Source organism: Astyanax mexicanus, chromosome 17 (assembly GCF_023375975.1).
Source record: "Astyanax mexicanus isolate ESR-SI-001 chromosome 17, AstMex3_surface, whole genome shotgun sequence".
Taxonomy (NCBI): Eukaryota; Metazoa; Chordata; class Actinopteri; order Characiformes; family Acestrorhamphidae; genus Astyanax; species Astyanax mexicanus.
The window spans coordinates 39,204,976-39,221,332 of NC_064424.1; the positions used below are offsets into that span (position 1 = coordinate 39,204,976).

Here is a 16,357-nt window from a genome sequence, read left to right on the forward strand (position 1 = left end):
GTCACAGACGATTTTCTGGAGCCCGACCCGGCCAGAGGAATGTGGTGGGAAATCTCGGGACAGGTCGGGTTCGGGCAGAGAATCTAAGCTCTAATATTTATATATCAAAACCGAACCGATACAGTGGCCCAAGAATCGCGATACAAACTGAACTGTGGCAACACTTTACAGTTGCATTCCTAGTGTTTACCATGTTAAAACAAGCTACATGGGACAAACCACTACCTGATAGTGCCCTGGCTTACCGGAACACTTCTCATTGTAGCACTGTCAGCCAGCATTTACTAGCGCTAAGCACTGCTAACCGTGGCTAGCTCTGCTGTTAGAAAAAATGGGCACGCTGTTGAAAATATTGTAAAATCTTAGCTAACTGTAAATAAACGGAAGCACTTTACTGACCCAAATAAACAGTTTTCACAAGAGAATTCGGTGTAGATTAACTTCCTTACTAGTGTTGCTTAAAATGCAGTACATGTCTACATTATGCCATGAATATACTGCTGTAATCTGCTTCTGTCAGGAAGATCCAGCAGAAACTTTAACTAGTTTAAAATGCTGCAGCCAGGATCCTTATTAAACTAGATAGACTCTGACCATATCAGCCCAGGTCTATTAGTACTGCACTGGCTTCCAGTCAATTCTGCACATATTGATGCTTGAAAGTCTGTGAGTCTTTTAGAATTGTATATATTTTTGCATAAATATGACCTAAAATACCATCCTAAAAGTAGATAAAGAGAAACCAGTTAAACAAATGAGACAAAAAATAGTCTACATTTGTTTGCTGAGAAAATGATCTAATATTACATATTTTTTAATGTCAAAAGCATGTGAACCTTTGCTATCAGTACATGTTATGATCCCCTTTGCAGTAATGACTGCAACTGACCGGTTCTGGTAACTGTAAATCAGTCCTGCACACTGGCCTGGAAGAATTTCAGCCTATTCCTTGGTAGAGTTTTAACTCTAGGATGTTGGTGGGTTTCCTCAAATAAACTGTTCACTTCAGGTCCTTCTGCAACATTTGGCTGGTTAAGGACTTTGATTGGCCATTCTAAAACAATAACTTCTTCAGCCATTCTTTGGTAGAGCAGCTTCTGTGCATAGGGTCATTGTCTTGCTGCATGACCCAAATTCAGTTCATGGACAGATGTCCCGAAATGTCATGAAATTTTTTATATAATTCAGGATTCATGCTACCATTAATAAAGGCGATCCGTCCTGGCTCAGATGCAGCAAAACAGGCCCAAACTATGATACTTCCACCATCATGTTTCACAGAAGGGGAAAGGTTCTTATGCTGAAATGGTGTTTTCTCCTTTCTAACATTATGAATTGAATATATTTTTTTCTGTGCCATTAACAGACTTTTATAGATCCCTGTTCTTTAAATAAAACAAGCTCTGTCTATTCACACTTGATTGTAACCCCATTGATTGACAACACTTGACTCTAATTTCACCTTTAACTTAACTGCTAATCCTAGAGTTTTACATAATTTTAATAAATAAATGACCAAGTACAATATTTCTGTCTCAATTGTTCGACCGGTTTCTCTTTATCTACTTTTACGATGATGTTTTAGGTCATATTTATGCAGAAATATAGAAAATCATAAAAGGTTCAACTTTTAAGCACCACTGTAGACTAGAAAATTCTCCTGTTAATGTATCATGCCCTGCACAGGCTAACAGTATTTGCAAGACCTCATCAATGAGTAGGCCAGCATTCTATTAAACCCTATGAATTAAGATTGGGATATGACCTAAGTTCATATGTGTGCAAAGACAGGTGAGCTAATAATTTTGTAAGTATAGGGTATTTTTTTGTTGTTGTTTTAATAATTTTATTTCTGATTTTTCCCCATTTTTCTCCCAATTTGGATATCCAATTGTCCCATCCCTTTCTGCGTCCCCATCACCGGTGACGCCCGTGACCTTCGGAGGATGCGGACGAGCACACACCTCCTCCGACACGTGTGAAGTCAATCACCCCTTTTTTCGAGCTGCTGCTGATGAATCATTGCCTGAGCAGCTAGCGCGCTCGGAGGAAAGCACAGCGCGCTCGGAGGAAAGCACAGTGGCCAGGTTCCGATTCATCCGCTCACAGACGCCTCGTGCCGCCCAGTGCCACCTTAAGTGTGATGGGGAGAGAGCGCCATCTACCCACCCCAGAGGGAGCAGAGCCAATTTTGCTCCCTCTAAGCACCGGCAGCTGATGGCAAAGCTGCATGTTCGAACCTGAGACCTCCCGCTCATAGTGGCAGCGCATTAGACCGCTGGACCACTCGGCGAACTTGTAAGTATAGTGTATTAAGGAAGTACTGAAAATACCTGGAAAACATATGTTTCAGGAACTGTTTTTTGATTTAATTAGTTGAAGGGATCTGCTTTTTCTAAACTTAGTAATAAAGTTAATAGCTAAATATTAAATATTGCACTACCAGATCTGTATGAAATATTCTTAGGTGACAATAATCAACAAAAAAAATCTTCTTTAACCCCCTGAGTAATATAAATAATGCTTACCACTCCAATGAGGTCTCCTCTCCCGTACTCTCCAGTCAGTTCTTTCTTCCCGTCCTCCTTCAGAATCACTGAACGCAAGCGTCCGCTGAGAACTATGAACGTACAGTCAGACTTATCACCCTGCCTGAAAGAAGAAATATATACATACACTTTTGAAATCAGCTTAAATTATATTTTTCCTAACAGGCTTTATTTGATCTGAGTAATATTTTGGGTCATTGGTTTTGATTGATTGGTTTTTTTATAGCATTATCGCAAACATATCCAGAAACATTATATTATTACATAATATGAAAAATAAATTATGATATTTAGCTTTTTGTTGCTGTTTGTAGCAAAAGGTAAATTCACACTGTTCTCATTTCCCATTAAATATCTACTAGAAACAGATTATATCTGTTCAGTATGTATATTTGATTGGTTCTGTTACAAACAACTGAAAATCTCAGTTAGGGGTGAGCTATATCATATCATATGCAATAATATTGCCAAATAAACTTTAATAATATATTTGTTGCAGTATTGTTTTATTGAAACTATTATTTATTTATTATTTAAAATCAATGTTTTGTCATATCGCCAAGAATAAAGTTATCAAAAAAATACCCTGAAATATTGTGATATTATTTTAGGGCTATATATCCCATGCATAGCTGAGAGGAACAAAAAGACAGCAATAGAGAAAGGAAGAGAGCAGATGAAGACTGGGGAGATAAGAAGAGATAAACACAAGTCACCAAGTTACAGGCAACAAATAAGTCTCAAGTCTTGACACTCAAGTCTTTAGCAAAGTCTTAAAAATTTAAATGATGTTACATTTATTGACTTGTTTAACACTAATAAACTAGTTGATCTGCGATGGATTGGCAGCTTGTCCTGGGTGCATCTAGCCTCCGCCAATTCATCGCAGATCAACTAGTTTATTAGTGTTAAAATTGAAATGATGTTACATTTATTGACTTGTTTAAGACCTTGCTTAAGACTATGAGCCAATGCCTGCCGGGATTGGCTCTTGCTCCTCCGTGACCCGAAAGTTGATGATGAATATTTAAAACTTACATTAATTTACCTTTGTAAAGATTGGATTTAGCAAATCAAAATGAACTTACTATATATGAGGTTAGATTAGTTCTGTGGTCTGTGTGCCAGGCAGGATTTTTAATCATTACAATAAATTTTAACCAAAACGATATTACACGGTCACATTTTCCTCTGTGCAAATTAAAGCTCACAGCTTATCCTAAAAAGGGTGCAGACCCTGTTTTAAATAATGAGCCAAATAATTGAATGGGGTGAAATACATGAAAAGGCTCATTCATATTTCTATTATAGTGATGAAGAAGTCACATAACTTTTGTAAATATTTTAACTTTAAAATCATCATGTAACATATGTCAAAACAAATTCATAACCTGTACTTCATCAATTTGTTCTAGAAAAGTACACAAACCCACATCTTTTCAATGGTCTGTTCTGTTCTGGAGTTTAAACAGCCTAAATACAACAGCTTCAGATAGAGCTCTCTAGGAATGGAGCAGCACAGAGCGCGGCTGCATTTACAGTGATGCAGCACCAGCTAATCAATACAAGGTGACCTGGTTATGTGCTTCAATGTTATTTAACACTTGGAATCACATTAATCACATTAAAAACAGGGTTGTCGAGTCTTTTTGGTCTTAAAGTCTGATTCCAATTTCCAATTTCAAGTCAGTGAAGGTAAAATCAAAGTCAAGTCGCCAATGGATTTTATGGATTTTTTTCAAGTCAAGTTGCAAATAATCAAAGTTTAACTCAAGTCAGATTAGAGTCAAATGACTTGGACTTGAGTCTGACTCGAGTTAAACTTTGATGACTTGCGACTTGACTCCATAAAATCCATAAAATCCATTAGCGTCACATCTGGTTGTACCTATATACAGCTCGGCCAGCTTCCACAGCCATCCAGTCTAGAGCAAAGTCGATCTGCCTGACGAACGGGGACATCCTGCGCACCACAGAGTGAGCAATGTTCAGAACCACCGTGGGCTCTGCACGCATGATCCTGACACACACACACACACACACACACACAAAACACATCAATCAGAACAAACACCAAAAGTGTCGTCTGTACAGCACATAATTATAAATGTAAAAAAAAAAAACTACATTATGTTGACCACACTGCTGACACAGATATACAAAAAAAATCATAATATATTCAGCTATTTAGTGTAGCAGGTTAAGTCCTGATAGCATTTATATGTTCCAGATCACCTCACAATATAATATTTCCACAATACATTATCCATGATAGTGATGATATCACGATACTGTAATTACCAGGAATTACCTGGATACACAACCTAGGTTGCACAACCAAGCAGGTTTACCGTATTTATTTGTTTATAGTGCTCACTTTAGTAACTTTAGTAAGTCATATATATATATTTTTTTGCAGTACTAGAAGTGCTGAGCAGATCACTTTGAATCAAAAGCATACAGCATCACAAAATTCCAGTGAACGTGTGGCAGGTAAAATTTGATCTATTGTCAGTCTTCAGGTGAGTTGTAATGTATTTTACAGGGACTATTTTCTTTATCCTTAAATATGGAAAGGAAGAAATGTTATAAAATCCTATTGAGTAATGAACTGTATGTCATGTTGGATGGTCTTTTGCAATACTTTGTTTCCTGTTGAGATGCATACACTGCCTTCCCACAAAAGGACACCACCAGAATTTAACTTAGCAAATCGGTAAAAGCCTCCCACTGAAACTGAAACTACTAAAATCGGGTTAGGAACTCCTCAACGTATTATTAAAAAGTAGGAAGGAATGTGGTCTTGAAAAAATCTTGAATGACGTTGACTGGTGATCAATTAAACGTTTGGTGAAATCAAATGGTAGAAAATCAATACTAGAACTTTTAATAGTGAAAGAGCTGTGTAGCCTTAAGAAAAACACTTATTAGCGAGTCCAGCTTTACCCTGTTAAAGAGTGATGGATCATCAGGGTAAGAGGAGAGGGGGCTGAAGTGAGACATCCACCTTTTTTTGGCCAGGCAGTGTATATTGTATAATGGAACAAATAAAGTAGTATAAAGTGTGTGTGTGTGTGTGTGTGTGTGTGGTACATACTCGTAGAAGTGTGTTTTAGAGATGGAGAGGAAAGTGCAGTCACGGTGAGCACGCACACTGAAAATAAGAGGCTCTCCCGTGAGAACGGCCAGCTGACCCACCAGCTCTCCTGGGTGAGTCACAAATAAACACGTCTCGTCCTCACGGTCAATCATCCGCTGATACACATGCAGCAATCCCGAAATCACAAACTGCACACTCACTTCCTGCAGAACCGCACAGACACAAACACTGATGAAATCACATTCATATACTAATTTATATACAAATTGTGAGTTTCATATTTTAATGCAGTGATATCAATGTTAATGAGTTAATGCACATTAATCTGGAAAATGTATCTGTTAATTGTATTTTTGTGTAAATAATCTAAACTGCTTTAGTCTCCGCCTCTCGCTGCTTCTGACTCATATGTCCATTATCTGTCTCTTATCTATTATTTGGAAATTTAATTTATGTTTTAAGTAAAACTGACTAATAGATACTAAGGACATAACAATGGACACGCCTATATATACTGTGACCCGGTAGTATGAAGTACACAGAGAACACAGACACTGGGAGTAAATTAACTCAAAACGTACCTTTATTTAGCTTTAAACACCCTCGACCACATCCAAAAGAACTTAAATGAACATAAATCGGCCCAATGGGGATCTAGAGTCTGTAGAGATTACTTATAGTCTTTCAGTGGTCCGTTTCTGCAGATTTTATATACCTATAGACAGGTAGGACTGTGCGTTGCTGCGTGGGGCGGACGCACGGCTCCCCCCGCCTACTCTCGCCACAATATATATATATATATATATACACATACATACAGCGGGTAAAATAAGTATGTCACTAATTTTCTACGTAAATATATTTTTATTGACATGAAATTCTTCACCAGATGTCGTTAACAACCCATCCAATCCACCCATGCAATAAAAAAGATCAAACCATAGATGTCCATAAATTAGGTTAGGTGTAATAATGAGAAACGACACAGGGAAAAATATTGAACACACTTACTAAAAATGTATTTAATACTCATACAAAAGCCTTTATGATGACAGATTCAAGACACCTCCTGTATGGATAAACTTCGCATGCATTGTTCAGCTGTGAATTTGGCCCTTTTTCCCACACAAATCTATCGGCTCGGTTCTATAAACTCTGAGCTTTAGTTTCTTCCAACGATTTTTAATTGGATTCAGGGCAGGTGATTGGCTGGGCCGTTGTAGCAGCTTTATTTTTCCTCTGAAACCAATTGAGTGTTTCCTTGGCTGTGTGTTTGGCATCTAAAGAGTAAAATTTTGGTCTCATCTGACCAGACTATACTGTCCCAGTATTTCACAGGCTTGTCTAAATATTGTTAAGCAAACTTTACATGTGATCCACAAGTTTTTCTGGGCTCGTGGATAACTTTTCTGATAATTCTTGTCACTCCTCTGTCTGAAAACTTGTGGGGAGCACCTGGTCGTGACCGGTTTATGGTGAAATAATGTTAATAAGGTTGCGAAGATCTTAAGAGAGCTTAAGTTTTTTTATAGGCCATCAGTTATACCAGCTGATATTAATTTGCACTAAGTTGCATGGTTGCTTTACAATTACTGATATATTGCAGCTGGTGTCTTGATTTTAAATGTCTTTTTTGCACCTCTCTTTCTTCATGTGTTCAACACTTTTTCCAATGTGTCATTTTTCATCATTACACATAATGTAATTTATGGATACCTGTGGTTTAATTCCTTTGCATGTGTGGATTGGATGAGTTGTTACCGACATCTGGTAAGAATTTAATGTCAATAGCAGCTTTAGAAATGAATTAATATTTGTTTTTAAATTAGAGTCGTGTTCAATACTTAGTTCACCCACTGTATATATCCGTTATTAAAATCTTCAGTTTGAAGTAGAGGAAAAAGTGTAATTGATTGTGAATAATCACAGAACAGACTTATTTTTTATTAATACTAACTTATATTTAACAGGTCAAATTATGTTTAACTATGCTATATTCATAAATTTAACAAATAACTTAAATAACAACTAAAATAATCTCTAGCCTTAGAGATCAGACTGTGTAATTAGGATGCACAGCTCTTGTACCTGGTCTCCTTGACGCGCCACAACAGAGCCTGCCTTCACCTGATGCAGAGTCACTCTGCCCTCTAGAAGACTGGGGTCCTAAAACAAACACATACACACACACACACACACACACACACACAGACACGCAGTAAGACACAGTGAGACACAGTGAGACACACACACACAGACACAGAGAGACACAGTGAGACACATAAGAAGACACAGAAGGAGACACAGACAAGGAGACACAGACAAGGAGACACAGAAAAACACAGACACAGAAAAACACAGACACACACAGACAGAGACACACAGAGACACACAGAGACACACAGAGACACACAGAGACACACACAAGAACACGCACACACAGAGGGACACACACACAAAGACACACACAAGGAGACGCACACACAAGAACATGCACACACAGAGGGACACACAGAGGGACACAAAGACACACACAAGGAGAGGCACACACAAGAACACGCACACACAGAGGGACACACAGAGGGACACACAGATGCACGGACACAGAGGGACACACAGATGCACGGACACACAGAGGGACACACAGAGGGACACACAGACGCACGCACACAGAGGGACACACAGACGCAAGCACACAGAGGGACACACAGACGGACACACAGACGCACGCGCACAGAGGGACACACAGAGGGACACACAGACGCACGCACACAGGGACACAGAGGGACAAACAGGGACACACAGACGCATGCACACAGACCAAACAAGCTTAGAATCTTTTCTACATTCGTTGGTACATGTAAACAAGCCCTTAGTCTTTCCACAGGGGGGCCTAATTAGCAAACCAATAGTATTTGGTGCTTTGAATCAATGACACTGTGTGTCCAGCAACCCCTCATTTTCACCCCTTCACTCCCCAGCCAATCAAATACCTGCAGCTGGATGATCCCCAGAAGGTCTTTCTTAGCTGCCTGGAAGATAGCACCCACTTTACTGGGGTGAACATCTGTAGGCCCCTTGCTGTCTGTGTAGTGGAATACCGCAGATGGCGTATGCTGCATGGTCACAGTTTTCTTCAAAATAGACTGAATAAAAAAAGAAAAGACAGGAGAAAGTAGAGAACACTGCAAAAACAGCTTCTGTTTTATCTGTGTGAATACGAGAGGGATGTGGCAGCAGCAGTACCTTGTACTGAACTGGGCTGGATGGTGGATCCTCCATGTTCACTCTGGCTCGCTCGTACGCCATGCTCAGGTCATTTCCTGCTCAGTCAAATACTCAGAATAAAATTCACAAACACAGAGAATAAGCCTGACCAAAGCAAACAGCTATATTCTGTTACTCAAGAACTAGGTTTAAAATACAACTACAGTAAAGAAGAGACTACATATCTTTAATTAACATCAAATCCAAGAATCTGAATAATACTAAATACTTATATTCACTAGTGAACAAAAATTTCAGAACACTCCATTTTTCCCCCTTTATTTTTGTTGTTTAAGCTCCTCAGGTCCAGTCAAAAAACAGAAACGGTACAAAATCCATTCTACAAAATAAAACTACAAACAAGTAAAGAATATTAGTACATATTAAAAGCATATTGTGACTGAACCTATAAAAAAAGCATGCATTGTTTAATAAAATATGTTTAGCAAACAGTTTATTAGTTAACAGCTTACAGCTGGTAAGTAGCAATGGAAATAAACTTTGGAAATGGCTTATAAACAATGTAATTTACAAAGCATTTGTCTGTAGTGGAGCATTTACACACTTACAAATAGCACATTCAAACTCTTAATTAAAATAACTAGACAAATACACAGAAACACTGAGAACTCTGTAACTATTCAAAGTATAAGTCTTTTCTATAGAGAAATCATAGATGAAGCCAGAGAGAAGTAAGTACAGTTTCCCACACTTTTAATAGACTCTTGAAAACTGGAGAAAACTGGGACAGGAAGATGTTTGGCTGACCCACATGGCAACGCTTAACATTGGAATTCTCAGTTAAATGAATAAATACTGAGCCTTGTGTTTTTAATGTGTTACTCAAAGTAAATTAATAAATTAATTAATAAATTAATAAATTTAAACACAACAATTTATTTTTAAAAAATCATCAGGCTTTCTTCAACACTCGGGGGCGTTACCTGTGCTGTCCACAGGCATGGAGACTGAGCGAGGTTTCCTGATGAACGCTGTGGACAGATTCTCTGAAGAACTGGTTTTCCCTCCATCTGACCAAAAATAAAAAATATTAAAATCTTTTTCATATGTATTTTTCATATATATAGTCTAGTGTGACTTTTTAACTTGTGTGTACCTGAGTCTGTAGAGTCTGTGGGCCCCTGGCTCTGCTCATCAAAGTCTGGTGTGTGAAAGTGGGGCCTGCGAGGCAGACGGCTGAGGCTCCCCTCAGCAATCACGCTGTTCACCGCGGTCAGAGGTACTGCCTGCCTCTCCTGTAAACACACACAGCACGCGTGCAGTGACGGGTCTTTCACTCCCTTCATTTCCTTTAATAAGGAGTTACTCATGTCGAGGGTCACTGGGACTTCTATAAACTTTTATCGCCGTGTACCACAAGCCCTGTTTACCGTAAGGGACGCCCACAATGACCTCACCAATACACACGAGTGCAGTGTGCTATATGTAAGAATTCATCTTGGTTTATACTCTGCTGTCAACAGCGGGAACAGAGCTAACTCACAATAAATGACCCTGCCTCGGCGTGCTGACGGGGCTAAAGAGTGTTCACCGGTGAACGGACAGCAAAACCAGCCAGGAGTCAAACAGGCGTCAGAGGACAACACACCTCCGAGCAGAACGCTCCCCCACTGCCGCAGGCTCTTAATGGTTTCCTGGAATAAGGGGGAGAGTGATGGCTATGATGTGAGTCACAGCTAAGGTGGAGAAAGGAACGGCTAAGACTGATAGGCCATCTCAGCCCAGAGGGCAGTAAAGCCAGTGTCCTTTAAATGAGCACCGAGGCCTCATGATCAGTTTTGTTCGTTTTCACTGCACTTTATGGCCCTTACAGTCAGGAGTGATTATGATGCTGGGGTTAACGTAGCGTGAAATAACTTTGAAGGGGTGCGTACGTGTATGAGTGTGATTGGAAGGAAGGGAATGCAAGTCTCTGTGTGTGCGAGTGTGTTTGACTAGAACTGTGGCTGTGTGCATGTGTTTTCTTTTACCAGTGTGACTGTCCTGTGTTTGTGTGTGTGTATGTGCTTTAAATAAAATAAAATTATATTGTGATTGAAGGAGAATGTAAGTATGTCAGTGAGTGTGCATGTGCTTTCTATTACCAATGTGAATGTACTGTGTGTGAGTGTGATAAGTACTGATAAATGTTAAGATAAAAGTGGGATTAAATAAAATAAAACTATTTGGCCTATAGGTGCATCTTTAAGAATTGCAATTTCACTTAAAAGTTACTTTATTCAGGAATTCAGTTCAAAATGTGAAACTCATATTATATAGATGTATTACACACAGAGGGATCAATTTTAAGCTTTTGTATCTTTTATATTGTTGATGATTACGGCTTACAACCAATGAAAACCCAAAAGTCAGTATCGCAAAATTTTAATATTATATAAAACTAGTTGGTATTTTTGGCAGTGTGGGCAGTGTGCCAAGTCCTGCTGGAAAATGAAATCTGCATCTTCATAAAAGCTGTCAGCAGAGGGAAGCATGAAGTGCTGTAAGATTTTGTGGGAAAACAAAACTGCACTGACTTTAGACTTGATAATAAAACACAGTGGATCAACACCAGCAGATGACATGTCTCTCCAAACCATCACTGATTGGTGGAAACTTCCCACTAGACCTCGAGTGAGTCTCTCCACTCTTCCTCCAGACTCTGCTCCCTTGATTTACGAATGAAATGTAAAATTTACTGATGATCAGTGATGGTTTGGAGAGACATGTCATCTGTTGGTGTTGATCCACTGTGTTTTATCAAGTCCAAAGAAATAAAATGATGGTATGTATGTATGTGTGTATGTTTGTGCTCTTACAGAATTGAAGAGTTCAGTGGTCAGTCCCAGGTAGTTGTGCAAAGCAAGGAAGGTCACTCTCTGCAACCGCACCATTATTATCTAAACACACACACAAACACGCAGCATTTAGACACCATATACACAAGCATCAGTTGCTATTATTTAAATAACTATTTCACTGCTGTCATGCTAAAACCTTTTCATGTTTGCCATTTTTACCTTTACTCTTCATATAATATAAATATGACAGTTTTTTAACATTGTGTTAGGAAATTTCTGATGAATAGAACAATAGAAATGATTTGGAATAAAACCTTCACTGCTAAAAAAAACAGTCTGGCCAGATGAAATTGGTGAAGCTGGTAAATCTGGTTAACCAGCTTAGTTCTTGGCCAGTAGAGGGCTTGTTTTTTGTTTAGATTTGATGGCACTACAAACTAATTTGAACATGATAATTGACCAGCACGACCAAAATCAAATGCAACAGTGTTTTCTCAACTGAAATTTGCACCAATGTAACTGGGTGTTACATTGTTACATTGTACTGTGTATGTTTAGTACGGTTAGTTTTAGTTTCACACTGCAGTTTAGTGAGCGGACTAAAAAACTTTACTACATCCTGTCGTCATTAGCTTGTTTGTACAAAGTTGTCAGTTTAGTGAACAGCGTTTTTAGGTCAAATTCTACCATTCTGCCAGAAACCTATTCCTTTTCACAGGCATGCATGTCACTCAGAAGAATGAGTTTAACTTATTCCCCTCAGACTGCTTTTATGGCTGTTTAAGAATAAGGGTTAATCTACAGTTACAGTAGATACAGGAATCATCAGTTGAAGTGTTTGCATCCATACCGTTGTGTTAGTCACCTGCACACTAAGGGGAGTTGGATTTCATCATATCTGTTTTTTTTTTTTTCGTCTAGAAAAGTGGAGGGCGCCGAGTGGTCCAGTGGTCTAAAGCACTGCCACTGCCACTCTCTCCCCACATCACACCTAGGGTGATGTCTGCAGCACAGGGCGTCTATGAGCTGATGTATCAGAACCGAGTCGCTGCGCTTTCATCCAAGCACGCTGTGATGCTGCTCGGCGATGCTGCATCAGCAGCAGCTCGAAAAGAAATGGTGGCTGAATTCACATGTATCGGAGGTAGCATGTGTTAGTCTTCACCCTTCTGGTGTGTTGGGGCATCACTAGTGATCAGGGGAGTCCTTATGAGTGGGATGGGTAATTGGCTATATAAATTGGGGAGAAAATGGGAAAATGTTTCAATAAAATTATAAATAAAGAAAAAAAAAAAGAAAAAAAAAAAGAAAGAAAAGTGTTTTTTTACTGCCCATGAACCAGGTCATGGTTCAGTAGATCTAGACTGAAACAGACTGGAAATCTATTAGCTGCAAATGCTATTCCTAAACTGGATTTTTTTTAGCAGGGTTTTTACATTTTACATCGATTTTCTTTAAAAAAGGTATTTGTTCTTTCTGCTGTAAAGCTGCCACTTTGAAGATACAAGGTTTTTCATAGCAAAAATGATTTGACAGTAATGCACTTCAGCATGCCTCTGTGTGAGCGAGGCTCATTCCTGTACCTGTATAACCCTCACTAACGTCTCTGGGTATTTTTCAAACACCGACTGGAAGGCTGAGGCAGGCAGGCGCAGGATAGTGGAGCGCATTGCTGCGCGAGCAGACACTGTCTTATAGGGGGCCGGATAACCCTGGGGAGGAAGGAAGTGAAGGAGAAGAATTTTAAAAAAAGAAGAGAAAAAAAGGATTAAGATTAAGCTGTGTGCATTGGAACTAGATGGAGGAGTGAGGGATTGAGATAGTGAAACTCACGGTTATAGTGTCTAGAATGCTGAGCAGGCTGTGAACACTGTCTCCGGGTAGCACATCCTTCACCACAGGCTCTGTACCGTCCTGAGAGGACACACACAGACACACACATCATTCAAACACAAACTGTCCATGGATATATTAATGTGTGTGTACAAGCAAGCTACAATTGTTTTGGTTGAATGTTCAAATGCACACAAATTACTGAGGTTTTAAACCAACATTATATAGCAAGCATGCAATATAATATAAACCGTCACAATTAATTAGATCACAGGATGCTGGCTTCCTATTGGTTCCAAAATTCAAACAGAAACAGCCTTCTCTTATAAAGCCCCCCACCTCTGAAATAACCTTCCAGAAAATGTTTGGGACTCATTTAGGCTGAAAACTTACTTGTTTAGTTTATCTTTTGGTAATTAATAATTTTCTCTTTAGATAAGGCTGCAGATCCAGGGGTTCATGAACATAGGGAATTTTGGTAAACTGAGATGATCAGTGTTTGTGGGTGCCTCCGTGTCTATGTTGCCTTCCGGCTCTAACCCCTAAGTTACAGTATTTTTCACACTATAAGGCACATTTAAAATCCTATAATTTTCCAAAAAATCACCAGTATGCCTTTTAAACTTTTGTATAAATTCTATCAGTCAGGTATTAAGGAGCAGTAAAGCCATTCCACTGAAGTACAGAGTTATACAGGAGTTTCAGTTTAGTTCTCCAGTACCGAGACTGGAACAGCATTAGCATTAGCCGCTGACCACCATTTCCCATTCAGAAGTGAGTATCATCAGCCTGTAGCCTGCTCCTAACCCTAGCTAGCACTGCTGAAGCTGCATTAGCATTACATGCTAACCGCAATAGCTTTTTCTTTGTTTAGAGGTGAGTATTATCAGCCTGTATCCTGCTGCTGACCCCGGCTAGCACTGCTGGGGCAACAGTAGAATTACCCGCTAACCAGAGGTGAGTATTATCACCCTGTAGCCTGCTGCTAACGCTAGTTAGCACTGCTGAAGCAAAATTAGCTTTACCCGCTAACCACACTAACTTTCTTTTTGCTCAGAAGTGAGTATTATCAGCCTGTATCCTGCTGCTAAACCCGTCTAGGACTGCTGGAGCAGCACTAGCATTACCCGCTAACCACGCTAGCTCTTTCTTTGCTCAGAGGTGAGTATTATCAGCCTGTAGCCTGCTGCTAAACACGGCTAGGGGTTAAAACAAGGTACGTGGGATGAACCGCTAGCTAATATCTCCTTGGCTTACAGGAACACTCAGGGTTCCAATGCGTAGAGCTGTCGATAGTGGTTAGCCGCTAATGCTAATCCTCCAAATTCGTGAATCTAAGCTTACTGTAAATAAATGGAAGCACTTTACTCACACAAATGAACAGTTTAAGGAGATAAATCTGTGCATATTTATATCCAGCACTCGTTTTACTTTAAAGTCCTTTTTTTATTACAGTTTTGTATCCCACCACCACCACCCCCCAGTGGTGAGACCTGCTGAATTAGAACTTCCTTATAGTGTCTCTTAAAATGTGCTTATAATCCAGTGTGACTTATGTATGAAAATAGACCAAAAAGTAGACGATCATTGATAGTGCACCTTATAATAAATATATAAACCCCGCCTGTAGGGGGCGCACAGGAGAAAAAAAAACTGTGGCTTTGTAGAGTAAGAGTGGGAGAAGAATTTGAGTCACTTCTCAAATGTTAGAAAAATTTAACATTTAAGTACAAAAAAAGTATTACTCATTTAGTTTTTCTTAAATAATCAAAGGTACTATACAATTTAAGGGAGTTTATCCTGGTTTTGTTTCTACTGTTCAGCAATGCTTTGTTCCAGCACAAATCCATACTTTTCTACAGGGACTACACAAGCTGCATGTGCACATTTGCATCTACGTCAGCAATTTGTGCTACATAAAGTTGCTGAATTTGGGCATGTAGTGTAAAATAGATTGGCTTGTTTTGTGGAGGTGCATAAAGTGCTCCCCGCTGCTGGTTCTCACATTTTCATGAATACACAGCTCCAGTCTCCCGTCCTGGACCACGTAAATGCTGTCATCATCATCTCCCGGCCTGAACAGCCCCTCGCCCTCCTGCAGCTCAATAAACACCATGTGGCGACAAAGCTCCAAGAACAGCGGCTTCTCAAAGTGTCCTAGCACCCTGACACGATCACACACACACACACACACACACACACACAGTTATAACAGCACTTCATAGCACCATTTACTGGGCGGCAATCATGAGGTTTACAGGAAATCTGCGGGTTTAATTGTGATCATTTCCTTTTAAAAGTGTTCCACACCCAAGATCATCATGATAAAACACATTTACACACCTGCTGCACACGCTTTCATCAGAAGTACTAACCTTACGTTCTTCAGCATGTAAAGCACTTCAGAGGGTAAGTGAGAGTTCTGCACATCAAACTCAGTGAGATCTGCCTCCAGGAGAGACGGGGGCGGCTCTTTGGGCTGCAGGGTTGGCGGCTCCTTCCTGATCCGCAAGATCCTGCAAAAACACACCAAATAGAACCTCTTACGTCTCATGTTTAGAGACACAATTCCAGCCAGAACAACACTCCATTTACTGCACACAGAGGAGAGATACAGCTTTTAGTAAAGCAGTCACTAATAGCAGAATAGGGTTACGTTCCCCAAGATAAAAATGATCACAATACTGTGAACCTGTCATACTCAATATATCGCAGGACACTTCTCTATGATATTTCACAGCATCTGTGTTACTGAAGAGGATAAAATACTCCTAAATAGGAAAATTCCAGGAATTATAGATTTATTG

General features: G+C 39.5%; 1 protein-coding gene across 3 annotated transcripts in view; it reads right to left on the minus strand.

The window, feature by feature from the left end:
• The window catches only part of pnpla7a (patatin-like phospholipase domain containing 7a), a 67,778-nt gene that overhangs the window by 38,100 nt on the left and 13,321 nt on the right, over positions 1-16,357 (minus strand). For all 3 annotated transcript variants that reach the window (XM_049466403.1, XM_022676486.2, XM_022676484.2), the window contains exons 7-19: positions 15,926-16,066; positions 15,556-15,715; positions 13,551-13,631; positions 13,301-13,429; positions 11,736-11,816; positions 10,034-10,172; positions 9,861-9,947; positions 8,896-8,972; positions 8,643-8,795; positions 7,738-7,815; positions 5,647-5,852; positions 4,438-4,569; positions 2,529-2,652 (exon numbers count right to left, since the gene is read on the minus strand). In XM_049466403.1, the coding sequence (XP_049322360.1) occupies positions 2,529-2,652; positions 4,438-4,569; positions 5,647-5,852; positions 7,738-7,815; positions 8,643-8,795; positions 8,896-8,972; positions 9,861-9,947; positions 10,034-10,172; positions 11,736-11,816; positions 13,301-13,429; positions 13,551-13,631; positions 15,556-15,715; positions 15,926-16,066 (1,588 nt within the window). The remainder of the gene's footprint in view (positions 1-2,528; positions 2,653-4,437; positions 4,570-5,646; positions 5,853-7,737; positions 7,816-8,642; positions 8,796-8,895; positions 8,973-9,860; positions 9,948-10,033; positions 10,173-11,735; positions 11,817-13,300; positions 13,430-13,550; positions 13,632-15,555; positions 15,716-15,925; positions 16,067-16,357) is intronic.